The sequence below is a fragment of the Aptenodytes patagonicus genome, chromosome 26, assembly GCF_965638725.1.
Source record: "Aptenodytes patagonicus chromosome 26, bAptPat1.pri.cur, whole genome shotgun sequence".
Taxonomy (NCBI): Eukaryota; Metazoa; Chordata; class Aves; order Sphenisciformes; family Spheniscidae; genus Aptenodytes; species Aptenodytes patagonicus.
In genome coordinates, this window is record NC_134974.1 from 1,715,421 (window position 1) to 1,741,839 (window position 26,419).

A 26,419-nucleotide genomic window follows, 5' to 3' on the forward strand; every position below is an offset into this window, starting at 1 on the left:
CATTCGCTTCTCTGCTTCTATACACCTTCCTTCCTGTTGCTGAAGGGGTAAGTGCAATTTTTCTATTTCTCTTGAGTTTCTTTATGAAACCAGCTGCTTTCATACAAGCTTTGGTAGAGTTGGAGTATGATACTCACTCCTCACCTCTGGACCTCGGTCATGCCAGAGACCAAGTTCTTGTTACCCAAAAGCTGTTTTATTAACACAAATGACAAGTGGGATATAGACTTAGCAGGCAGAGGCTCAAGCCGAACCAAAACAGCAGAAAGATTGGAAAATACAGAGAGAGGACAGTCAGAGGACTTAATGGAAAAGACACTTCGAAGTGTTTGAGTAGAAGGCACTGGAGGGTCCGGGGCTGCATATGGGCAATTTTGAGTAATTTTCCTCTGAAAAGCAAATTGCATCTGTAAAAGGTCATGTTTTTAGTGGGGGATATAAATCATCTCCCAATAGCTAATCAGCATTGAAATCGCTTTCTTATCCCTGAAGAACTAGACATTAAGAAGAAAATAGGGAATTCCAGAGCAAATTAGAGAATGCAGGTATGCTCACGTACATTGGGGCCGCTGTACTAGCATGACCATTTCTCTCTTCCCTACAGCTTTGCCGATACTCCAGAAAGATGTGCTCTCGCAGGTCCTGCCACAGCCATGAAACCTCCTGCCACGACTCGGGGCCCTCCTGCCATTACACCATCCAGAGGCAGCCTGTGCAGAAGTACAACTACGTGACGCCCTGCAGCCCCCCTGTGCAGCCCTGCTGCCCCCCCGTGCAGCCCTACTGCCCCCCCGTGCAGCGCTACTGCCCCCCAGCCCCCTACTGCCCCCAGTACACCAAGAACATCTGCAAGCTGCCGCCGACATACCCCAAGTACTAGCAGCAGGATCCAGCCCCGGCACCCAGACCCACCGGCTCGCTCCTCCCTTGGATGCTCTCAATGCCTAAAGTTTGAATCACTGGATCTCTTTTCCCATTTTTGGTTTGCGTGAATCCTTGAATATCTCATCTCTGATTAGAATTTTCTTCAAAATATAAATCTGATGTATTTTAATTTATTTAGCATGCAAGATCCAGCTTATGTTCTTTTCCAAAAGGCTGGGAATGATTTCTGCTGGTAGTGGTTTACATGTGATATGTCAACCTCCAAAACCTGTAGATGAGACAATAAAATTTCATTTCCAAAAATAGAAGTTGTTTATGATTTGTTTATTCTTTGACCTCTTTACTTGAGAATTATCTTTACCTCTGACTTCTTAGTCACCGCTTCTCATTCTTTTCTTCTCAAACTTATCACAAAATGCCCACATCCTAAAGTTGCAAAATGAATGAAAGCCAGTCATTCCCGATGCATTTCTGTGGGAGATGAATGCATTTATGGACAGCACACAGGGAGCTCATCTGTACCATATTTAGCCTAGGACTGTCTTTCCCAGTTTCCTACTTCAGCAGCACCTAATACTTCGTTTGTCACTCTGACTCAGAATTACAAATGTTTTGAGGTGTCTAATAAATGCAAATAGGCTCCTGGAGGGCTTCTCTAACCCTCCTTCTTTCACTGAAGTTCAAATTACTGTTTTCAATGAAAAATGCACACACTTAAAAATAAATGCTAAACCTCTCTCTGCTTTTTACAACCTAAGACTATCCTTATCTTCCCAGCCACCAGCCCATCTAGCTGAGACATCTGTTCTAGAACAGGATCGCTTGCTTCCTTCTGCCAGTGCCTGCTTCTCTGCATTGGTTTCACAAAGAGCTCGACAACTAGCTTCAGCTTAAATTATTAACTTAGAGTAACTAGAAAAGGGTGACACATATGCACTCTACGTGACAGAAGTGACGTAAGGGCCTTCCCAAAACTTACTTTATCAACCTAGATGAAATGTTTCGACGTTACTTATAACTCGCAGTGCTGTTCAGAACGCTGCTGGTGAGATTTTCCAAAACAAGAGCTAGCTTTAAAAGACTTTTTTAATTTTTTTTTTTTCCGAATCATGGCGTTGAAAAATAAATTAAAAAAACACAACCAGAACATGAAACCATGGTTTCCCAGGATGTATTTTCAAATTCAGAATGAATTAGCATCACAAAAAACTGCTTGCAGAGTAGCAAATTTTTTTTTCCCAAAATTTGACATGAAAACAGAATCATAGAATCATAGAATAGTTTGGGTTGGAAGGGATCTCTAAAGGTCATCTAGGCCAACACCCCTGCCATGGGCAGGGACATCTTCAACTAGATCAGGTCGCTCAGAGCCCCGTCCAACCTGACCTGGAATGTTTCCCGGGATGGGGCATCCACCACCTCTCTGGGCAACCTGTGCCAGTGTTTCACTACCCTCAGCATAAAGAATGTCTTCCTTATATCTAGTCTGAATCTACCCCCCTTTAGTTTAAAGCCATTCCCCCTTGTCCTGTCGCAACAGGCCCTGCTAAAAAGTCTGCCACAATCTTTTTTAGAAGCCCCCTTTAAGTACTGAGAGGCTGCAAGAAGGTCTCCCCGAAGCCTTCTCTTCTCCAGGCTGAACAACCCCAACTCTCTCAGCCTTTCATCAGAGCAGAGGTGTTCCATCCCCCTGATCATTTTCGTGTCCCTCTTCTGGACCCGCTCCCACAGGTCCGTGTCTTTCTTATGCTGAGGGCTCCAGAGCTGGATGCAGGACTCCAGGTGGGGTCTCACCAGAGTGGAGTAGAGGGGCAGAATCCCCTCCCTCGACCTGTTGGCCATGCTTCTTCTGATGCAGCCCAGGATATGGTTGGCCTTCTGGGCTGTGAGCTTCAGCACATTGCTGGCTCACGTCCAGCTTTTCCTCCACCAGTACCCGCAAGTCCTTCTCGGCAGGGCTGCTCTCAATCCCTTCATCCCCCAGCCTGTATTGATACCAGGGGTTGCCCCGACCCAGGTGCAGGACCTTGCACTTGGCCTTGGTAAACCTCATGAAGTTCACACGGGCCCACTTCTCAAGCTTGTCCAGGTCCCTCTGGATGGCATCCCGTCCCTCTGGCATGTCGACCGCACCACTCAGCTTGGTGTCATCTGCAAACTTGCTGAGGGTGCACTCGATCCCACTGTCTATGGCATTGATGAAGATATTAAACAGTACCGGTCCCAATACGGACCCCTGCGGGACGCCACTCGTCACCAATCTCCATCTGGACATTGAGCCATTGACCACTGCCCTCTGGATGCGACCATCTAACCAATTCCTCACCCACTGGACAGCCCACCCATCAAATCCATCCCTCTCCAGTTTAGAGAGAAGGATGTTGTGGGGGGACCGTGTCAAAGGCCTTACAGAGGTCCAGATAGATGATGTCTGTAGGCCTTCCCGTGTCCTCTGATGTAGTCACTCCATCATAGAAGGCCACTAGGTTATAACGTCAGGCAGGACTTGCCCTTGGTGAAGCCGTGCTGGCTGTCTCAGATCACCTCCCTGTCCTCCATGTGCCTTAGCATAGCTTCCAGGAGGATCCGTTCCATGATCTTCCCAGGCACAGAGGTGAGACTGACTGGCCTGTAGTTCCCCAGGTCTTCCTTTCTTTCCCTTTTGAAAAATGGGGGTGATGTTTCCCCTTTTCCAGTCAGGGGGAACTTCACCGGACTGCCACAACTTCTCAAATACGATGGCTAGTGGCTTAGCAACTTCATCTGCCAGTTCCTTCAGGACCTGTGGATGGACCTCATGGGGTCCCATGGACTTGGGCACCTTCAGGTGCCTTAGATGGTCTTGAACCTGATGTTCTCCCACAGTGGGCGGCGCTTCATTCTCCCAGTCCCCGCCTTTGCCTTCTGTGGCTTGGGCGGTGAGGCTTGAGCACTTGCCGGTGAAGACTGAGGCAAAAAAGTCATTGAGTTCCTCCGCCTTCTCTGTGTCCTGGGTAACCAGGTCTCCTGTTTCGTTCCAGAGAGGGCCCACATTTTCCCTCGTCTTCCTTTTATCCCCGACATAGCTATAGAATCTTTTCTTGTTGCCCTTGATGTCCCTGGCCAGATTTAATTCTATCAGGGCTTTAGCTCTCCTAACCTGATCCCTGGCTGCTCGGACAATTTCTCTGTATTCCTCCCAGGCTCCCTGTCCTTGCTTCCACCCTCTGCAGGCTTCCTTTTTGTGTTTGAGTTTGTCCAGGAGCTCCTTGTTCATCCATGCAGGCCTCCTGGCGGTTTTGCCGGACTTCCTCTTTGTTGGGATGCATCGCTCCTGAGCTTGAAGGAGGTGATCCTTGAATCTTAGCCAGCTTTCCTGGGCCCCTCTTCCCTGCAGGGCTTTCTGCCATGGCACTCTACCAAGCAGATCCCTGAAGAGGCCCAAGTCTGCTCTCCTGAAGTCCAGGGGAGTGAGCTTGCTGTGCGCCCTCCTCGGTGCCCTCAGGATCTTGAACTCCACCATTTCGTGGTCACTGCAGCCCAGGCTGCCCTGGAGCTTCACATTCCCCACCAGCCCCTCCTTGTTGGTGAGAACAAGGTCCAGCATAGCACCTCTCCTCGTTGGCTCCTCTACCACTTGGAGAAGGAAGTTATCATCAATGCATTCCGCCAGTTCCTTCAGGACCCACAGATGGATCTCATCAGGTTCCATGGACTTGTGCACCTTCAGGTGCCTTAGATGGTCTCGAACCTGATGTTCTCCCACAGTGGGCAGTGCTTCATTCTCCCAGTCCCCACCTTTGCCTTCTGTGGCTTGGGCGGTGAGGCTCAAGCACTTGCTGGTGAAGACCAGCAAAGTCATTGAGCACCTCCGTCTTCTCCATGTCCCAGGTAACCAGGTGTTCCGTTTTGTTCTGGAGAGGGCCCACATTTTCCCTCAATAAATAAAATAAACCCTGAAAGATATGAAGACCTCTCAATAGGGACAGCTGCTCCCTTGTGAACTCGATAAGCAACTTTTAGGACCCCCTTGTTCTAGTTGCATCAGGACTTGCCCATGGGATGATCCCAAGGCGTTTCTGCAGCACCCTCCTGGATAAAAGTCACAGGAAAGGAACAATTACCCATTTCATTGTCCTAAAGTAAAGACTTGGGCTACTGTGAGAGAAACTCAGTCGTAAATAGTGAAGCACTGCAATGAGTAAAAATTACAAAACTGCTTAATTAAGACAGGAGCCTGAAGCAATTTGGGATCTGAAAACAGGCTGCCAATAGGTGATAGCTTCCCAGCACAAATCCTTCCTGCTTAGGATTTCAAATCCTCTTCTTCTAGGAGGAATGTAAACAGGATAATATCATGACACAAGGGAAAAAAATCTAATGGTTGGTGGGCTCACAAATGGCATGAAAATATTGGAATTGGGGATGTCCTTCTAGCGTCATCTCCGGTATTGAGGCGTAGAGGTGCGTTTGAGCTAGTCAAGAGAACTTCCCTGTAAGTGGAGTCCATGTGAGTTGTGGCTGTTAATTACAGTCTCTTGTGTCACGAAAAAAACATATCAATCAAAATGTGAGTCTGCCATGCAGACCAAGGGGCAGCATGCAGGTTAGGAGTCAACACTTTTGAATTGTACGTTGATGCAATAGTGGTTGCCCAACAATAAATCACTTAATAACTCTAGGGTTAGGTTCGTTTTTAATATGTAAATATGCAACTGCCTTCAAAATTCCCTTATAAAGCAGATTGGGAAATCCATTGCCTATTAACATGTTAGGGAAAAAGTCATAATTGTTTTTCCTGACTGTGTCAAATCGGAAATACTAAAAACTAGACACAGAAGATAGATATGAACGTAACTACTTAATTAATTGTCAGCATTGCCAAGAGATGCATAATTTCTTGGACAGCCCTTTGGAAGATATAAAAGTTCGCCATCCCCTGTTCCTCCTTCATTCAACATCAGCTCTCGGCACTCTTATTCTTCTTGCTCCAACAAAGGGTAAGTTGGATTATATTATCTGCTATTGAGCAGCAGGAGCTCACATAGGAATTCTAACTGACTAGTTCTGCATTTAGACATTAACTTTGTCTTTGAAATTTCTTATTTTTGGTGACTGGGTACCTGAACATGTAAGCTACACAAAGAGTGTTCGTGGTTTGCTCACAGCAGATGGGATGACAGAAAAATAGGACTAATTGAAGGACCAAATCTACCAAGACACAGAGTCTTTTGGACCCAGCAAGGAATTAATTCCCAAAGTAGCTGGTGATGGAGGGAGAAATGTCTCAGGCAAGTCAGTACAGTTTTAGAAGGAAATTTTGCCTGAAAAAGCCAACAGTAGCATCTTGGTAGGGAAATGCCCACCAGAGCCAGACCATCGTAGAACATCCCCCAAAAGACAGGGTAGTATCACGTTCAGGGTCAAGGTATCCCACATATGACAAAACAGAGGAAAACTAAATTTCCCAGACCACTACAGAAAAAGAACCAAGGAAAATGCAGGAGGTTACAGTGGGGCAGCCGTGCCCAATTGATGGTCTCTCTCTCTCGCTCTTCCCTACAGCTTTGCCGATACTCCAGAAAGATGTGCTCTCGCAGGTCCTGCCACGACAATGACTCCTCCTGCCACGGATCCCACTCCTCCTGCCACGACTCGGGGCCCTCCTGCCATTATACTATCCAGAGGCAGCCTGTGCAGAAGTACAACTACGTGACGCCCTGCTGCCCCCCGGTGCAGCGCTACTGCCCCCCCGTGCAGTGCTACTACCCCCCCGTGCAACGCTACTGCCCCCCAGCCCCCTACTGCCCCCAGGACACCAAGAACATCTGCAAGCTGCCGCCGACATATCCCAAGTACTAGCAGCAGGATCTGGCCCCAGACCCGGACACACCGGCTCGCTCCTCCCTTGGACGCTGTGGCCGTGGATGGCCTCATCCTTACTGAAATCCCTGGCTTTCTGCCGTGTGCCTCACTGCTGGTCTGGATGAAGTGTTCCCCTAACAGTCATTCAAGGTGTCAGTCTTTCTAATTATCCAGGAAATGTCCTTTCTAATTATTCCGTGCATAATTACTGTTGGGACTCTTTCTATGCCATGCACTTGTGTTTCAGACTCATTTGGGTGTGGGAAGCAATAAATCTTACAATTCATGAGACCCGCGTTGTCTTTCCATTTCTTTAGGCACTTTTTCCTTTAGACTTTTTTATTTTTTTCGGGATTCTTCAGTCCAATTGCCTCATATTCTCAAAGTGTCCCAATATTTGGTGGCCAATAACAACAATTCCCATGTTCATTTGGGAAGAAACCAGACACGTCAGTAGAGGAAAAACTTCTCACCTACCAAAAATCCACGAGGACCTAAAGGGCTGAGCAGAACAAAGCTTCCCCTGCTTACACCAGACAATGAGCTGGTCTACACAGAGTTTTGTTCCGTCATTTTGCAAACAACAGGATCGAGGACAAGTGAATGCAAACTCTTTGGTTTTGGGGACAAGCATAGCTCATTAAATGAAAGAGGAATAAGTAGTTCATAGTTGCTAATATTCTTACTCAATACATGCAATAATTTCCTCCAAGCTCAACTTCAGAACTTGGGCATATACATATTTTCTAATACCTTAATACCTCTGAGCCTCTCCAAACAGAAGTCACAAACTTCTTTTTCATATTCCAGTGTTGCTTGTCACTAGTATATACTTCAGAGCGGAGAAACGCGTTAGCCCGGAGAAGGTCCATCTCGTGTAAGACTCTCGTGCACTCGCAGAGCACAGATCTGAACACCACAGTATGCTACTAGGTAGAGCTTGTAAACCAAACACTGCTGAATGTAACCGAGCAAGTATCAACCCCCACATTGCTCTAAAAATGACATTTCATCACCGTAGATTGGGCTTCCCTCATATACTCCCCTGAAAGAACTGCAAGCAATGGATGATAACTCTTTAGAGATCATGTTTTCCTTAGCAGGATCTGAACTTGAAAGATTCAGAAACGTTTCTTGGGAGGGTGTCGCCTAGGACACCCCAGTTTTGGAAGGCTGTTGAGGAGGTAGAAAGATTTTGGAGGAACATTGGTGTGATGGTCCAGGCCAAAGCACGGAGGAATGGAGAAGTGTCACACAAGCACCGGCTTCGCCGACTGGGCAGCTGCAGCCTTTCTTGGATTTGGACCCGCAACTGAGTCACAAAATGTCCCTGAGGGATTCATGCAATCCTCCCTTGCTACACAAAACTCACCACAAGCCATTATACCACCTCTAACCTGAAGAAAAGCTCTAAGAAACCCATACGTTAGAGAGAGCTCCTCATTAGCAGTTAGCAAATTGCTCTAGTGGGTAACATTTTCCAAAGCTGATGAGTCATGGGTTTCATTTTCTTACGCTTCAAGGACTGAGTCAAACAGGACTATAAATCCAAGTTCAGTGCCCGTAATTTTGCCACTGGTGACAGAACCCAAGATTTGCTCAAACTCCAGCTCATACGCTCCCTTCCTCTGAACCCTTTGCGTTCCAGACATCTCTGCAGGTGAGGTCAGGGGAAAAGAGTGTAAGAAATCAGTGAAGGGAAAGAGAAACCAAGGGACAGCAAAACTTAACATACTCGGACGTTGTACAGAGCTCATCGCCAGACATTGTTCTCTGATCTTAAGTACCGAATAACCTTTGATACACGTGGCACAATCTGATGGGGTCATGCAAATCATCTGGCAAGTCAAGGAACACGTGAAGAATCAGAAATATTTCCGTTTTCGCCATACCAGGGGATGGAAGAGATCATGCAAGAGTTCCCAGCATCATGCCATACCCGTGAGTTGCAGCTGGTAATCCCATTTCCTCTTGGCATTCAACAACATGTAAATTAAAACCCTGAGCTGTCACCTGCACAAAACGGTAGGCCTACCCCAGGAGTCAGCATTTCTGAGACGTAAAGACGTCTTTCTGTCACTGATGTAATCCCAGTTGCCCATTCACAAGCTAAGTAACACCTATGAGATTAGTGTCGGTCTCCAGGAAATGGGAGAGAAATGCCTTCCAAAATCCTTGTTGGAAATGCATTCGGAATTACAAACGGGAGGAAATACAGCGCGTCAAAGAGGAAACGCTAAAAATAGGATAGCGCAAACATCTGCGGGATTGAGTGTGGAAATAATTAAATTGTCATTGCAAAGAGGTGTCTCACATCCGAGATAATCTTTTGGAGCCATATAAAAGATCGCTCAGCCCAGTCCTCCTCAGTCGCTCACCATCGCTTCCAGACACTTCTCCCTGTAGCTGAAAAGGGTAAGACCAATTTTACTAGTTCTGTTTGTGCTGGGAGAGAAGAAACCTCCACCAGAGGGTTCATGGACTGCCTGGGAGCTGGGACTTTGCTAAATGCCCTCTGCTTGCACCCTTGCGGTGCTCTGAGGCAGGCATGGTGAACGGCGGACGGAGGGATGGGGATCACCAGGGAAGGTGCAGCAAAGGCACACAAAGGGATCCTCGGGTGAGACAAGCTCCGTGCTGTTTCACAAGGGAGATGGGGTTTGGGAGTGGCTCATGGGGCTCATTGCATCGGCTTGCAGGGACCTAGCTTCAGACAGCGATTGCCAGAGCAAGCCCTGCAGATTAGGCAGGGTCGAAGGGGCATTCGGTCGGGATTAGGCAGGCAAAAAGAGAGAAACAGTTTGCCGGGGAGCTCAAGACAAATATTATGAAAACCAAAAAGGGGAGGGAATGTAAGAAGTGGATCGGGGGCTCCTCTCACCACGTTGATCTCTTGCTCCTGACAGCTTTGCCCATTCTCCAGAAAGATGTGCTCTCGCGAGTCTTGCCACAGCCACGAAACCTCCTGCCACGGATCCCACTCCTCCTGCCACGACTCAGGGCCCTCCTGCCATTCCACCATCCAGAAGCAGCCTGTGCAGAAGTGCAACTACATGACGCCCTGCTGCCCCCCTGTGAAGACCTATTGCCCCCCCGTGAAGTCCTGCTGCCCCCCCGTGAAGACCTATTGCCCCCCTGTGAAGACCTGCTGCCCCCCTGTGAAGACCTATTGCCCCCCCGTGACGCCCTGCTGCCCCCCCGTGAAGACCTATTGCCCCCCCGTGAAGATCTGCTGCCCCCCCGTGAAGACCTATTGCCCCCCTGTGCAGCCCTGCTGCCCCCCCGTGCAGCGCTACTGCCCCCCCGTGCAGTGCTACTACCCCCCCGTGAAACGCTACTGCCCCCCAGCCCCCTACTGCCCCCAGTACACCAAGAACATCGGCAAGCTGCCGTCGACATACCCCAAGTACTAGCAGCAGGGTCCGGCCCCGGCACCTGGACCCACCGGCTCGCTCCTCACCCAAAGCCTCGAGCTCGTCTCCTTGCTCTTCGCTTGCCAGCCCGGCCGCTTCTCTGCAAGCACACACTTCTAAACCGGTTGGAGGGTAGTGTGGCATTCGCATGAAGCCTCTCGGTTTAATGAGCCTTTGAGCTGTTTATCTTCCTTCTGCCAATGCAAAGCACACTGTCCGCTGGGAATAGTTTCTTTCTTGCTTTGCTGCTTCATTCTCCAGCAAGACAATAAAAATTATGTTTCAAGCCTACCTAACAGTTCTGGATGTTTTTGGTCACCGCTCCGTCATATCTGCTTGTCTGGCGGCATCTGGTTTTTCTCGTGGTCTTAGAGCCGTGCTTTAATCCCTGGTGAAAATAGCTAAAGTAGGAGGAACGCCAAGGAAACATGAAAGTCAAGGAAAATGCCCAGGGCACCCACCAGTGACGCCAGGAACGCTGCACCGCATGCAGAAGGCTAGGAGAAACACGTTGGGTTAATTCCTGGGGAAACGAATACTTGCACTGAGCTCAGCAGATGCCACGGGGGTTTCAGAGTTACAGCCAGGGGCCTGGCCTGCACAGTCATGTTTTTACTGCAGACGTGATCTTTAAAAGCCGCTGCTATATTTAGAAACAAAACAAAGCAAATCCTGCAGGGTTTGGAACCTGCCTTGGAACACCCTCCATGAAACAATTTCTACCGTGTAAAATGAGAGAAGGGTTCCCCAGCATGACTCATCCATCCCAGGGCAGGCATGGGAAATAGGCTGGATGAGCCGGGCACTGCTAGTACCTAGTAAATGACCAGTTGGTATCTAAGGAATTGGAATTAGTTATTTATAGGTTACGGAGAAAATTGTCATTACAGAGGACCAGGCTGCTAAAAAGGAAAAGTTGCCAAGAGGATGCAGAGAGCAGTTAATTACTGACCTACATTCAAGTTGTTGCCGTTGCAAAGAGACGGCTCATTTTCACGCGACCCTTGGCAGCTGCATTACAAACTCTTTTCCTTAGGCGTTCTTCACCTCTCTGCAGTTGGGTATTGAGTCAGGAAGGCTCTCTGTCCATAGCAGTGGTTTTGTCCTCACGTACATACGTTCACTTTCCCTTGCTGCCCCAGGCCTCCAACTTTCTGTCCTGTGACTAATCACAGCACGTTTCATTTCCTCTTCCTTTTCCTAGTCCCACAAAAGGCACAAAGCCTCTGGACTGGTTACGCTTCCTGCTGTGCTCAAGCTTGAAATTCCTGTTAACCTGAGGATGAGAAATGGCAGCAATAATGGGGAAACGAGAACAAAGCGTGTTGTGTTGCGTTGCGTTGCATTTTGTTTCGTTGCATTTCATTTCGTTTCATTTCGTTTCATTTCATTTCTATTCTATTCTATTCTATTCTATTCTATTCTATTCTATTCTATTCTCAGCTTTTGTCAGCCCTGGAGAGGTTTGACACCTGGAACATCAAGGACCAAAGCCTTTATGAATGCTTTACCTCGTGAGGATAAGTTTTTTAAATCAGAGACCGGAGACATTTGGCAAGAGAAGAAGTCCGCTATACCTAACGCTCCAGAGAGCTTAGAGGAACATTTCTGCTCTGCTGAGTATGTGTTAAACAATGTAACGGCGGATTTCCACAACCAGGATAAACCGTGAGCAAACCCCTAAGGATTAATGCGGAGGAATTTGCCTTCGCTGTTTCACGGCGAGGATTGCTTCACTGCATCCGTAACTCTCAAATCCAGCCAGAGAGAGTGGTGTTACTCTGGGCATCTTACGGAGCCTGCTAAGTTCATTCACTCAATGTGAAATTTTATTGGGATTTTTTTTTTAATCTAATTTGAATCTTTTCTTTTGTAAAACTCCTCTTGTAAAATCGGTTACGGGTCTCCCAGCTGCCTAGGGATCTGTCTCACATGGCTTTAGACAGCTCTGACGTTCTCATCCAGCTCTAACAGCAGCAGTGGTGGTTTTGACTCCAAGGGACACGAGGTGAAGCAATGCACCGGATCCGTACAAAGTCACGCAGAAGACTGCCTCGTTTTGACCAACGTCTCCTGCTTTACCTCGCTGCTCAGGATCCCCCACTTTTCTGACGGCGGAGTCTCCTCTCATTTCTCCGAAGGCTCAGAAATCCCCTCCTGGCCATCTCCCAGGTTGCCATGAGCCTCCTTTATTGTTAGCTGAGATGCAGGTACTCGGCTGCTGTAAATCTCCAGCACTAATCAGATTAGCATTTCTAACGTGTGGCAGTAGCCTAACCGGGTCATTAGCATGAAGCCAACCTCAATAGGAAAGGAAGCCTATGTTTTAGGGGACAGGAACATTGACCTTGGAAAGAGCTTGCCTGGAGAAGTGGTGACTTCATGGTCCTTTGAATTCTTGGAAGCAAGACTGGGTAGCTTTCTACAAGCTGGGATGTAGCCAAACAAAAACAGTGGCCACCCAGCCGAAACTGGGTGCAAACGGATGCTTTATGCCACCAGCAGTCAAACCGAAGGTTCACGATGACCTGTCCCGTCCTCAGCATCTGTGATCTGGATCGCCCTGTGTTTCTATATGAGCAGAAAGAGCCTGAATCTTGTCTCCTTCGCCGCAGGAGAAATCAGGATATCTCCAGTGAAGCTGTATGCTGTGGGGGAGGGTGGTCAAGGGTCCTTCAGTGCTCTGTTCCCACAGATGCACAGCCCCGCAGCAGCAGGAGCAGCCCTCCTCCTCACGGTGATCTCAGAAATGAAACTTTTAATCACGCCAGTCACAGTCCCGGCCCCCATGAATTCCCTCGGACCGGAGAGAGATAATTTTTTAAAAAGATGTAGTTTAATTTGAAATCCTAAAGATGCTCAGCGCATCATGTGAGGCCTTCAGGCTTTCGTGCAAAATAAATATTAACATCATTAATAAATAACTGCAACATCATCATTGACATCAGCACTAATGACTGCCAATGAGCGACTGAGAACTGAGCATAGACTTATTTCAAAAATAACATCCGTAGGTGGATCTTTCGTTACTCGAGGGCATACTACAACTTAAACCAATGGAATAGGAATTTTGCAGATCAAGTTATGCTAAGCAGAAACAGGATGCCAAACTTCCAGAAAAGTTTTGTGTTTTGCTTTTATTTAAAGATGTTCAAAAAGGAATTGGAAAAATATAGACTCCGACCTGACCCAAACACGACTCTAAATTTCCATGATGAATTTGGACAGTCCTTTGCACCTAAAATTTCTGATATTGGCAAGGCCAAGGGCATGGTTTTTACCGTGCATGGATGGGATGAGGCAACAAAGGATGAGGTGCCAAGAACTTTCTGTTCCATATTTGCGCTTCTGATGACCCGAGCCCCCAAAGACAGACATTGGGCATCACCATTTCTGCATTCAAAAACAAAACATGGGACCATGGAATTACACTTGCTGGAATTCTGGTTTAAAAAATCGTATCAGGGAGTGACTGACATCCAGAAGGCCTCTGCATGCCTCTGGAATCCACTGCTCCTCAATCTTAATTATGATTTTTATGTCAATTGAGCACTCGCTAGCTCTGAACAAGCCACCTAGCATCTCAATGTAACAGCGTTACCATATGCAAAATGAGCAGAAACATACCTTTTGGGCAGTTCACAAGCAGCACACAAGAATTAACTTGACATTAAAAAATTGTAAAAAATTTACAGAACAAATTGATAATAACACAAAATTGAGGGGTTGGTTAAAAACAATGAGGCAAAGACTAAATAGATGAAGGCACATTCAACAAATAAGTATAGGCTTAGTGCGTAAATCATGAATTGCTGTGGGGTACCTCATTTCCGGCAGGACAATTTCGAGCTAAATAAAAGGTCTCCCCATCCCTTTGCTCCTCACTCAACTGCACCACTCAGTTAGCACGGTAAGTGTTACCTACTCGTAGTGTTCCTTGATAGCAATGGTTCTCATTTGGTTTTGGTCAAGCAATGAATTGAAACGTGTCTTTGTATCTGATCTTTGTAGGGGGTTGAACTAGATGACCTTTAAAGGTCCCTTCCAACCCAAACTATTCTATGATCTACAGCTCTCTGAAATCCAGATTTTTCTAGCCTGTTGGTCTATTGCTTATTGAAAAGACAGTTGGTGTAGAGAGCATAGTTGAAAACAAGCTTCTTGGGATGGAAATTCAGGGAGTGATCTTCATGGATGAGCACAGGGAAGTTAGTTACCAGAATAGCTCAAAAGATGCACAAATATCGCTGGGATAGTGACAGGTGGCTTGATTTCTGTAAGGATCTTTTTTTGCAACTCAAGACAAATGAATAGGAAGCAGTGTGCAATATGGCTATCACCCATGGGCCTAGACAGCAGCATCTGCATGCCAAAATAAAACACATCTATATAATTGGAAAGATGGGTTGTATCTGAAAGTACGCTGTGTTTCAGGTTCTCCCTCCTTCCACCTTTGACTACACTACAAACAACATGTGCTCTACCAGATGTTGCTCTACCGGATGCTGCTCCGTCGTGAAGAGCAAAACGGTGTGCTGCAGCCAGCCGTGCCAGAAGACCGTCTGCTGCGACCCGTGCCAGCAGTCCTGCTGCTGCGACCCATGCCAGAAGCCCTGCTGTGACCCATGCCAGCAGTCCGTCTGCTGCGACCCATGCCAGCAGTCCGTCTGCTGCGACCCATGCCAGAAGCCCTGCTGTGACCCATGCCAGCAGTCCTGCTGCTGCGACCCATGCCAGAAGCCCTGCTGTGACCCATGCCAGCAGTCCGTCTGCTGCGACCCATGCCAGAAGCCCTGCTGTGACCCATGCCAGCAGTCCGTCTGCTGTGACCCATGCCAGAAGCCCTGCTGTGACCCGTGCCAGCAGTCCGTCTGCTGCGACCCATGCCAGAAGCCCTGCTGTGACCCGTGCCAGCAGTCCGTCTGCTGTGACCCATGCCAGAAGCCCTGCTGTGACCCGTGCCAGCAGTCCGTCTGCTGTGACCCATGCCAGAAGCCCTGCTGTGACCCATGCCAGCAGTCTGTCTGCTGCGACCCATGCCAGCAGTCCTGCTGTGACCCATGCCAGAAGCCCTGCTGCGACCCATGCCAGCAGTCCTGCTGTGACCCATGCCAGAAGCCCTGCTGTGACCCCTGCCAGCAGTCCTGCTGTGACCCATGCCAGAAGCCCTGCTGTGACCCCTGCCAGCAGTCTGTCTGCTGCACCAAGGTGTGCCAGAAATCCTGCTGCTGCTGTAGCCAGCGACCCTGCTGCTGCTGTGGTTGCTGCCCCTGCTGCTGCCCTGGATGTCTGTCTTGCTGCTCCTACGTGGTGAAGAAGAAGCCCGTTGTGGTGTGTTGCAGCCCTGTGCGTTACTGCTCTCCCATGAGGAAGTGTTGCATACCCATCCAGCAGTGCTGCACCACAGTCAAGAAGTGTTGCTGAGCCAACTCCGGGTAGCAAAAGCAGGTCTGCCAGCTCCCATCTCTGGCGTGCAACAAGAACAGGCACAAGGAGATGAAAACCTGCTCATTCACTTCGGGTTCAAACGATGATGGAGTAAACGCCTAGCGATTTTCTTCTTGTTTTCAAACTTAAGCGATCTTCTTCTTTCTGTCCTTTAATTATTGAACATCTGCAGTGCACTTGAATATATCACCCATTGTATAAGGCGAAGAGCTATTAGATATTAGTGTGGCTGTTAATTCTCTTCTTGGTGTATGGGACTTCGCTGTTAATGTGGGACTTTGCTGTTAATGTGATCATCCTTCATTTTCTCTCTTGACTTGTAGACAATAAAACTTAGCATTAAGCAAAACGCAAAATATCTTGTCTTTTGGTTGTTCTTACACCATTTTGCCCAGAATGTGTCCTCATTCTGGTGTCGTTTTCTATGCCTTCAGCCAGGATCCTGCTGACTACAGACATGCTCCTGTGGCACAGCAGAACATTTAGGAAACAAAGAGCTGCCCGGCCATACTTCCCATCGGCATAAATTGGATCATGTCTAAAGACAGCAAGCAGAGCAGTATGATCCCTTCTTGCACCTACTGATCATCTGCCTCAGTTAGCTCAATTTTTACTACAAATCTAAATGGTTAAGATAAATAAAACTCAAAGGACGCAGACTGACTGAAGCATGCATAATTCCACCATCTGAAAACACACCACTCCATAAGATGTATACGAACTCATCCCCGATATCAGAAAAGGTATTTCAATAGGTACCAAGAGGAATTCACTACTCACTGAACGGCAGGCACCGTCTTCCACTACCATCTTCAAAAACAGAATTTCAGAAAATGCCTTAAGTCGGTGAATTATTTTTATGTGAGCAGAGATTTTCATATGCAGCATTCCTGGATTAAAAGCACTGGAATGAAACCCAGGTGTTAGTATCCAACTTAAAAGCTTCATTCCTAAAATAGCACACACATGAGTCAACAACACCCTTTCTACCTGGCTGGGACTTCCTTTACCATTAAAATTCAGGACTCAGCTCTGAATTGCACATCTCCGGAAAATGCCTTGAGCAGTCTCTTGATTGCTTCCCTCAACCAAACCTTCAGAGCATACACAAAGTCTGCATTAGAATAATCTTCTCTACCACGTTAGACTCTCCTGAAAAGATTACTCAGGTGTTTATGAGTTTTTGATAAAGAGGTAAATCAGGTACAATACACTGGCAGAAGGATATCCTATACCATACCATACTATATCAGAAGTGCATTCTGTTAAGGAAATCTTGTGAATATTAATTTCATCATATGCTGGAATAGCTGCCATGACAGATTCCTCCCCGTTCACAAGGGTACTGCAGCTCTCAAATTCATGTAACCACCGTGGAAGTTTACAAAGACATCATGGCATGGCATGGCATGGCATGGCATGGCATGGCATGTAAAAGGGATTTAGTCTAGATGTTATTTGTAACCCAACTATCCATTAAATGCCAGTATCTCCTCAATATCTGTATAAGACCTTGATTAGCAACAGCCTTGCAGGGTTCACATCCATTTTTAAGAAAGACATGGACCTATTGGAGTGGGTCTGGAGGAGGCCACAAAAATAATCGGAGGGATGGAACACCTCTGCTGTGAGGACAGGCTGAGAGAGTTGGGGTTGTTCAGCCTGGAGAAGAGAAGGCTCCAGGGAGACCTTATCATGGCCTTTCAGTACTTGTAAGAAAGATGGGGACAGACTTTTTATATGACAATATGACAAGGGGTAATGGTTTTAAATTAAAACAGGGTAGATACAGACTAGATATAAGGAAGAAATTTTTTACGCTGAGGGTGGTGAGACACTGGCACAGGTTGCCCAGAGAGGTGGTGGATGCCCCATCCCAGGAAACATTCCAGGTTGGGTTGGACGGGGCTCTGAGCAAGCTGATCTAGTTGAAGATGTCCCTGCTCACTACAGGGGGGTTGGACTAAATGGCCTTTAAAGGTCCCTTCCAACTCAAACCATTCTGTGAGTCTATGATTCTAACACAGGGATCATCTTCACCAGTATGACGACAATAAAGCCTGATAAAAAGGCAATGAATGACTTATTCAGTGCACGACATGTTTGAGGGTTTACACAAAGAGGGCATTATTTCCTGCAGGCAGGTATCTGGCTATTATCGCGTGACCAAAACAATGCTCCCCTAGGGACAATTCCAGAAGAGACACCCAACATCATAGGAGGTCATGTTCGCATTTTGGGAAGAAACTACGTGTCCCAGCCACCAAGGATCACCTGCCACCACTCCAGCCTCACATTCAGAGTCTGCTGAACATGATGGCAGCCTTTATTTGCCATCAATAAATGCTGCCTCAGCATCTTGGGACTCTCATCCTATACTGATGACCCCTCTCATCAGATGAAAACTCCATCAACACCTTCTTCTCACGTGGAGTTGTCCTGGCTTTCCACATGGCCACAGTTCCTTCCCCCATCCCCAAACCTGTTTCATAATATCTGCCTTGACTCCAACCATCTCATCCATTCCCTCCTGACTGTTCAGCCAAGCTTTGCGTGCACAGCAGCCTTGGCCTTAGCACATTGCAACCAAAACGACTATAAACAATTGCTGGAAAAGTCCCATCGGTGCCTGAACTCAGAGCATCTGTGAGATACTAGCTGGGCTCCTGAGGTACAGGGGAAAGGCATGAAGAAATGCACTCAGGATTGGATTTCCAGGCTTGAACCTCATGCTTGCCTACAGTGACATAGAATCAAATTGTTAGTATGAAACACTCTAATGTGATCATCACGAATACCATCAAATACAAGCTATCTTGGTCTCACAGGCCTTAGAAATAATCTCAGAAAACGGAGTGTATGAAAACAATACCGAAAAAAGCTAACATGTGTGCACTACTGCTTTGAAAGCTGCTTAATTTAGACTTAATCTATCCCTTCCATGGATGAAAATGAACAAAATTCTTAATAGTTTAGAAGAAATAAAAAGCAGGGGGTGTGAGGACCAAGCACCATGGAGGGAAACCCAAGAACAAGACTGAGAAAGGAGAAACTCTTCGGTCTTAACTTTGACCACACAGCCACCTCTCGGAGGCAGGAAAAAAGGATTCACATTTACCAATAGTTTCCACTGGTCCCCCAAAATCCCAGCCAAAAGCAGAGGGGACACATGAGCGGTGACATTTCCAAGTTCCAGGCATAGTTCTCCCACTGCTTCAGCACCCGCCTCCCCCAGGCAAATTGTAAAGTGTCTCTGCGTCTCAAGGTCATTCCTTGGGAAGTGGATAGGAATACCTTACAGCTACCTCCGGTTCCCATTAATGCAAATTCATTAGAAAATGTGCACCTGTTGTTTTTATGTACCACTAATTATGGTGCAGAATTGAGGTGGTGAGCAAACAGAAGGAGGTAAAGATTAAATACCGGAAGACACATGAGAGGCATCCACTGGGTGATACACGGTGACGTCAGAATTGCCAAAGAATGCCTCATTTCCAGGGAGACGGCTTTGAAGCATATAAAAGGCTCCCCATCACAGTGGTCTTCATTCGCTCATCTTGACTTCTCCTCACTTGTCCTCACTGGTCAACAGGGTAAGTCAGAGCTTACTACTTGCCTTTTCATTTGCACTCTACTGTACTTCTGTGTGCTTTTGCAGGAAGCCATCCGTGATTTCCTGTACTGTCTGGTTTGGGGCCCATTTTGAGAGATTGGGTTTGGGATGCACCTGGGTGGCTTCTTTCTGATGGAACCAGTGCTGGACAATATGTCAAATGCACTGGTGGCTAATGCAAAAATGTGGAGATCTCGGGGACAGGCTGTCATGGGATTCTGGACAGTAGGGACTTCCCCAGCCAGTTTGGGATGGACTTTTGGATAAGTATGCTTTAAGCTGCATAAACAACTGGGAAATTCAGGCAGAGAAAAAGAGACCCTCTCTGTTCCTTCCAGCTTTGCCTACACTACTACCAACAACATGCCCAACGGAGGCTGTGGATGCTGCGGTGGAAATAACTACTCCGTGTGCTGCTACAGCAGCCCAAAGTGCTGCAAGACACCGACATGCTGCTCGCCCATGCAGTGCTGCTACCCCAGCTGCTGCATGCCCATGCAGACCTGCTGCTACACCATGAGCAATAACAACGGCGGCTGCTGTGGCGGCCACTAAACCCACTCGGCAAAGGGCAGGCAGGGCTGCGCTGCCTGCTGCTTCCCTCCTGGCTCACTCGGTGTTGGATACAGATATGGATATGGATACTGCCCTAAATGGTCTTCCTCATTTCCTTAGAGACTGTAGATCATCTCTCCTCTTCTTTGTCTGCCTTTAATCACCAAATGCCTGTAATGTGCTTTGAAGTTGCTACTCACTGATCAGTGTGATTTTCCTTTGTAAGAACTAGTCCTGCTGTTAATTTTCCTCTTGGTGTGTGGGATGTTTAATTCTTTTCATCACTGTTTTGCTTCAATCTGTCTGAAAAAAAACAATAAAATCTGTAGTTCATAACCCTGCAAAACTCCTGGTGGTTATCTGTTTGCTAGCTGGTGCATCCAGAGTGCATCACCACACCTATCATATTTTCTTTGCATTTTCTTCCGGTGTTGGGATGCTGCTGTCTAAAAGGTGCTAACTGGGGGGTTTTGCCTACACAAAGAAAATCAGTGCATCCCTGATGCAGTTCTGAGCTTCTACCTGGGTCTATTCAAACACAAGCTGAGTGTCTGGCATCTCTGCGAGCAATATTTCTCCTCTCACTATAAAACTACAAAGAAATAGGAAGAAAATAATACGTAAACTTGTAAAGGTTATTAATTTCTTCTGAAACAGTTTGACACAGGCACACCCCATCTAGGAAAACTCCATGTATTTCAACGAGCTAGAGGTCTACTTCAGAACCTACAGACAGTCTCTATAAATACTTTAACAGTTACGAGAAGGAGGTCTTGCCTATGCTAAAAAGTCTGGGTTACCAGATTTCGAGCTGAGGTGTTAGAATAAACGGTGAGAAGCCTCAACCGTCTTCAAAGAGTGACTGGGTCAGTAAGAGTGGTACCAAAACAGCATGCAAGATCTGCACTACAGTCCTCAATCTGTGTCTAAGGCCATTTACTGACTCTGTTTCCACACCATTTCAGTCTCTTCTTTGCATTAGGACCCGTAGCCTACTCACCAAAGACCATTCGAGTTACCTAGGTTACACGAATGGCTGGACACGACTACCGTGGGTAGGAAATGCCCACCTAGACCATCACTTCTTCTTGCAGTTGCAAGATTTGCCAATGAGAACGAATGAGAATTTGCCTCCTCAGAGGGGACCAGCAGGAAAGGAAATGCCATGCATGTTCTTCTACACTGTCTGGAGAAGTTGCAATTACATGTGTTGCTCTCCAGCATTTCGCCCAAGGAATTACTCTCATTCCAGGAAAGTCTGGAAAGGAGCTGGCTGCATTTACTGCAGGGGCGAAGAGGCACTAAAATTGCAATCTGCTCCCCCTTGCACTGTGCAGAAAGCAAACCAATGCCCCTGCTAGCATCCTCGGGGCTGGTAGCAGCTCATCTAGGAGCAGCCCTGTTCAGAGCACCCCAGGGATCCCGGAGGATGTCAGGCAGCAGGCAGGGAACTCACCAGGCAGGCTCCACCATCCTTTCATTGGGCAGCACTCCTCTCGGGATAATGTGGTAAGGTCTTCGAATGAGAGCTGCAATTTTAGGCCATGGAAAAAATTCCTCCCAAATACCCGGTGTTCCTGCCAGCATTCAGCCCCACAGCAAAGTGCATTGGAGGCAGTGGCTGGCATTAAATAAGCATTCATCCACCCTGGCTCAGTTGCCCAAGGCTCTGCCTTACCTTGACCTTCCTCCCTTCTTCTCTCCCTCCCAGAAAATAATTGCACCTCAGCAACATCTCTTCCTGCATCACTTCTGAGTCCCTGCCTCCCACTTAGCTCCGTGACCCCAGTTAGGACCAGTTTTCTGTGCTTGTGTCATGGTTTAACCTCAGTCGGCAACTAAGCACCACGCAGCCGCTCGCTCACTCCCCCCCACCCGGTGGGATGGGGGAGAGAATTGGAAGAGCACAAGTGAGAAAAACTCATGGGTTGAGATAAAAACAGTTTAATAATTGAAATAAAATGATAATAATAATATGATGATAATAATAATTAGACACAAAGCAAGTGATGCACAGTGCAATTGCTCACCACCCACCGACCGATGCCAAGCCAGTCCCCGAGCAGCAGCCCCCCCCCGGCCAGCTTTCCCCAGTTTATGTACTGAGCATGATGTCCCATGGTATGGAATGTTTCTTTGGCCAGCTTGGCTGTGCCCCCTCCCAGCTTCTTGTGCACCTCCAGCCTTCTCAGTCGGTGGAGCATGGAAAACTAAAAAGTCCTTGGCTAGTGTAAGCATTACCTAGCAACAGCTAAAACATGGGTGCGTTATCAACTTTGTTCTCATCCTAAATCCAAAACACAGCACTGTACCAGCTACTAGGAAGGAAATTAACTCTATCCCTGCCGAAACCAGGACAGCTTGTCATATCTCTTCCACCTTCATCTTCCTCTCACCCTCTCAGTCCATGCTGGGCTCCTTCATTTACCACTTCCAACACCCACAAAGAGTCCTGCACAACCTCCAAGTCTAAACCCCCCTCCCTCCCTGCTGAGGAGCTGGGCAGGGGTTGGTCCCGCTTGGTGCCAGGGCTCCAGCACACAGGGGGATTTCAGCTGGATGCAAGGGGAGGTTGCAGGAGGGATTTGTTGAATTGCAATGCATCATGCCCAGTCCCAGAGCCATGACTCCTTGCGTTGCCGTTTGCACAGGCAGTGCCGCCCCTTAACTTTTTAATTAAAATGCCAAATATTCTGAAGTGAATATTCAATTCAGAGTTTTTGATGCCCGCATGCAAACCTAAACCCCCCAGACTGGAGGATTTGTAAAAGTTTAGGCAAGCGAAAAGACAAAGATGTCTTTGGCATCACAAAGATGTTCTTAGCATGCATGAGGACAAGATGATCTTGCATGGAGTCACATGCAGGTGACTGAGACCCAGGAGCCAGCATGACTCCCCGATATATCCCAAACACATGGTCTTCTTGCTCCCTCCTCACGTGCATGTCCTGTGACTGGGAACAAACGTAACTATCTTCATGAAATTTTCCAAATATTTGTTTCAAACACCAGTCCGATGACACAGCCCATCACGTGCCCAAAAGACACAAGCCAGGGGTTCAGTTTCGGCTCTTACACTGATTCAGCACCAGCTGCTGCTGAGTAAGTCCCTTAGCATCTTTGACCGTCACTGCATTTGTCAAACAGATACGAGGACGCATTTTTTGGCTCCCTTGCAAGGTTGCAGAGAGGACAAATTCATTAGTATTCATAGAAGCCCTTTGATTATCTGCAGGCTAAACAATTATGAGGTGAAACAAAGGTAGTGATCACAAATAATAAGGCAAAGAGTAAATACCAGAAGACACGTATAGCTAAAAAGTATGGGTTTAGGTTAAGTAAACAGGGAAGTTCAAATGGTCAATGGCTGTCTCACTTCCAGGAGGAAGGTGTCTAGGACTATAAAAGCTGTCATGGCCCAGCTCACTTCATTCGCTCATCTTCTCTTCCCTTTACCTCTCCTCATTCTTCAACAGGGTAAGTGAGAACATCTAAATCTTCCTTCCCTTTTCACAAAAGAAAAATGCTATGGATATCTTACAACAGTATCCATATATAACCAGGTATCTGGACTGGGACTTTGGCTGAAGTTGGGCCTTTATGAACTGTGTACTAGGAATTATGGGGACAAGCTAGAAGCGTTAAAGGATGAAGAGGCCACAGGAGTATCAGCAGGGCCATGCAGAGCAAGGGGACCGAGAATGTTTCATGAGGACCCAGGCCAAGGATTGTGCGCACTGTGCTGTGTGATTCTTGCTAAGACATTAGAGATGCCACGGTACAAGTACGTGGGCATCTACATTGCAGGAAAAAGACAGAAGAGTTACAAGCAAGATTTACTACAAACAAGACAGCACTTGGTTTCAGCACCTTGAATCTCTGAATTTAGCATAAACAGAGCTTTGAATTAATTCTGTATTTCCAAATATCCTGCTCCCAGTCACAGACAGACTCTCTCTGTTCCTTCCAGCTTTGCCTACACTACTACCAACAACATGCCCAACGGAGGCTGTGGATGCTGCGGTGGAAATAACTACTCCGTATGCTGCTACAGCAGCCCAAAGTGCTGCAAGACACCGATGTGCTGCTCGCCCATGCAGTGCTGCTACCCCAGCTGCTGCATGCCCATGCAGACCTGCTGCTACACCATAAGGAATAACAACGGATGCTGTGGTGGTAACAACGGCGGCTGCTGTGGCGGCCACTAAACCCACTCAGCAAAGGGCAGGCAGGGCTGCGCTGCCTGCTGCTTCCCTCCTGGCTCACTCGGTGTTGGATATGGATATGGATATGGATAACGCCCTGAACGCTCGTCCTCATTTCCTTAGAGACTGTAGATCATCTCTCCTCGTCTTTGTCTGCCTTTAATCACCAAATGCCTGTAATGTACCTTGAAGTTACTACCCACTGATTAGTGTGATTTTCCTTTGTAAGAACTAGTCCTGCTGTTAATTTTCCTCTTGGTGTGTGGGATGTTTAATGCAGTTGACGTATCATACTCCCTTTGCTTGCTTTAATCTCCAATTAGTCATGAAAGACAATAAAATTTGTAAGTTATGACACTGCAAATTTCTGGTATATGTTTATCCATTTATTTTTGTCTTTTAAACTATAGCTCTGGTCTGGGACTTTTTTAGCATTTGCTTAGTTTGTGACCATAATGAATTTTTCAACTGTTTGTCACTCTACTGATGACGGCACCCCAGCATATGCAGTAAACTTCTTGGGTCAGTCTCTCATCTGGGGAAAAACAGTGCTTGCTAGTGTCAGTACCTTATCTAAGCTACAGGAGTAGCCTCTTGGCTATGCAGTTTCATGCTACCTTTCCCCTGCTTATGACTTTGAAGATACGGAGTCTGCAATCGAAGCACCTGTATGGTCCTAAAGCCAGAGCTGAAGGGGTTTTTTTGTTAATGGAAATCTTTCCAGTGAATTTGCTGAGCTTTTTGCGGGCTTCTTAAAAGGCTTGATATCTTGTCAATAAGATTAAATAGCAAGCATGGTCTGTATGGTGCAGGGAGGGAGAGAGTCATTGAAAGATGTGGAGTTATAAGTCTAGCCTGAAGGATTCAGAAATACTATCTAATTTCTTCTGGAATTCTATTAAAATGTGGCAGATTTTAAGAGATGTGATTCAGAAATGAAATATTTGCACTTCATGATTTGTAAAATCCTCAGGAAGGGAAGTGACTCCAAAACACCTCTTCTAACATGAAAAAATCCAAAACCAGCATAATCTGGGGACTGCAGTAATGGATTATAAATCTAAAATCCATGTGGGCCCTTAACAGATACCAAGGTCTTTTCCATGCTTACATGAAAGTCCCATGGCTTCCTGCAAGGCAATTACATTTTTCCTGTAGCTAAAGAATAAATTATCTCAGCAGCAGCAAAGTCGTCAGGTCCAAGCACGCGCCCTGGAGTCACACCCCTGAATTCTGCACATGCTTTTCCCAGTGATTCAAACCCAAACGCCACTGGACAAACGTCTGAGCATCTCTTACAGAGGCTCTGCCATGGAGTGAGTGCATGGAAATAGCTTTTGCACTGACAGCCTGGGGCTGCTGTGAGAAATCCTTCGCTGGTACTTAAAAAATGCTTTGACCATCCACAGAAATGCAAAGTGGAGCAGCTATAGAGAAAATGAATCAAAGCAGAAATGTCAGAAAGGTGGATATGGTGCCTGACGAAGCCTGAAATTGTCTGTTCATGAGGTCAGCACTCCTCTGTGGTGTCCTCATTCCAGATTTGCAGCACATAAAAGGGCTTTCGGTGTTGTAGCCACGCACTTGACTGAGGTGCTCCTCACTTGGAAGGGAATTAATTCATTTGAATAGGAGAATATACAACCCATCCACAGCCTGACGTAGTCCACCCCTGCTCCCTGGCATGCTGGTGTCCATTGGGATCCTCTATTCAGAGCTCACGTCTTCCAGTCATCCATACTACACACAGGGCAACAACATCTGCCGCTCATCATGGTCCTGATGTCACCCTTGATTTCCTCACCATCTCTCTGGCTGTCAGGTTTCTCTGTGCTCTGGAAGGTGATGAGCATCATGTCCAGATATCACAGACCTTCTCTGAGAAACAAGGTCCAACCTGCAACCCCATCCACAAAGCCAGCTGGAAAACCTCCCTTGTTTTCTCACAGAAAATTTAAACTTTCCACTAACAAATCAAAAGCCAAAGATTTTTCAGATGGAAGCTTCTGAAAGAAAAAAAAAATCCCTATTGATTGATAACATTTTCAGTGTCAGGAGATGGGTTTGTTTGGCAGAAATTAGTTTTTAAAGAACTAAGTGTACCCTCCGCACTTTTTTAGATGCCTTCTGCAACTTCAGTCCTAGGGTACTCCATGAAGAAAGGTCATCATATCAGGAAAATGTTAATTAAAACCTGATGTCTGTTTTTAAAGAACAGAAGCATTACAATATAAGTTTCAAATGATGTTTTTTCTGAACCTTGCTAATCCAGAATTCAGAGCGTAATAAACAAAAGTCCACTTGGAGTCCGGCCTTAGAGAATAAAATCACAGTTTCACAAAGTTAGCATAATAAAAACAGGTTTTCCCACTTCTAATTATATTCAAGTAGAAATGATAACTGAGTGTAGCTCCTGTTCCACCACAGGGCACTTCCAGCCGCAGATCATGGTACCA

At 46.9% G+C, this 26,419-nt stretch overlaps 2 protein-coding genes and 4 long non-coding RNA genes across 6 annotated transcripts; all 6 read left to right on the top strand.

Annotated features, from left to right (window-relative positions):
- Nucleotides 1-1,193, top strand: LOC143171121 (uncharacterized). The gene is made up of 2 exons (XR_012997139.1): nt 1-47; nt 605-1,193. It is a non-coding gene; the product is annotated as an uncharacterized LOC143171121 (long non-coding RNA).
- A 4,607-nt stretch (nt 1,194-5,800) lies between these two features.
- Nucleotides 5,801-7,020, top strand: LOC143171117 (uncharacterized). Its single transcript, XR_012997138.1, has 2 exons — nt 5,801-5,864; nt 6,430-7,020. It is a non-coding gene; the product is annotated as an uncharacterized LOC143171117 (long non-coding RNA).
- Nucleotides 7,021-9,069: 2,049 nt separating this feature from the next.
- On the top strand, nt 9,070-10,433 carry LOC143171050 (uncharacterized). The gene is made up of 2 exons (XM_076359802.1): nt 9,070-9,144; nt 9,636-10,433. Exon 2 carries the CDS (start codon nt 9,657-9,659, stop codon nt 10,140-10,142), a length of 486 nt encoding a protein of 161 aa, XP_076215917.1. The 5' UTR covers nt 9,070-9,144; nt 9,636-9,656; the 3' UTR covers nt 10,143-10,433.
- A 4,098-nt stretch (nt 10,434-14,531) lies between these two features.
- Nucleotides 14,532-15,936, top strand: LOC143171051 (uncharacterized). The gene has a single exon (XM_076359803.1). The coding sequence runs from the start codon at nt 14,616-14,618 to the stop codon at nt 15,564-15,566; it is 951 nt and encodes a 316-aa protein (XP_076215918.1). The 5' UTR covers nt 14,532-14,615; the 3' UTR covers nt 15,567-15,936.
- A 3,180-nt stretch (nt 15,937-19,116) lies between these two features.
- Nucleotides 19,117-20,094, top strand: LOC143171196 (uncharacterized). Its single transcript, XR_012997156.1, has 2 exons — nt 19,117-19,183; nt 19,542-20,094. It is a non-coding gene; the product is annotated as an uncharacterized LOC143171196 (long non-coding RNA).
- A 3,112-nt stretch (nt 20,095-23,206) lies between these two features.
- LOC143171170 (uncharacterized) lies at nt 23,207-24,320 on the top strand. The gene is made up of 2 exons (XR_012997153.1): nt 23,207-23,235; nt 23,729-24,320. It is a non-coding gene; the product is annotated as an uncharacterized LOC143171170 (long non-coding RNA).
- The last annotated feature ends 2,099 nt before the right edge of the window (nt 24,321-26,419 follow it).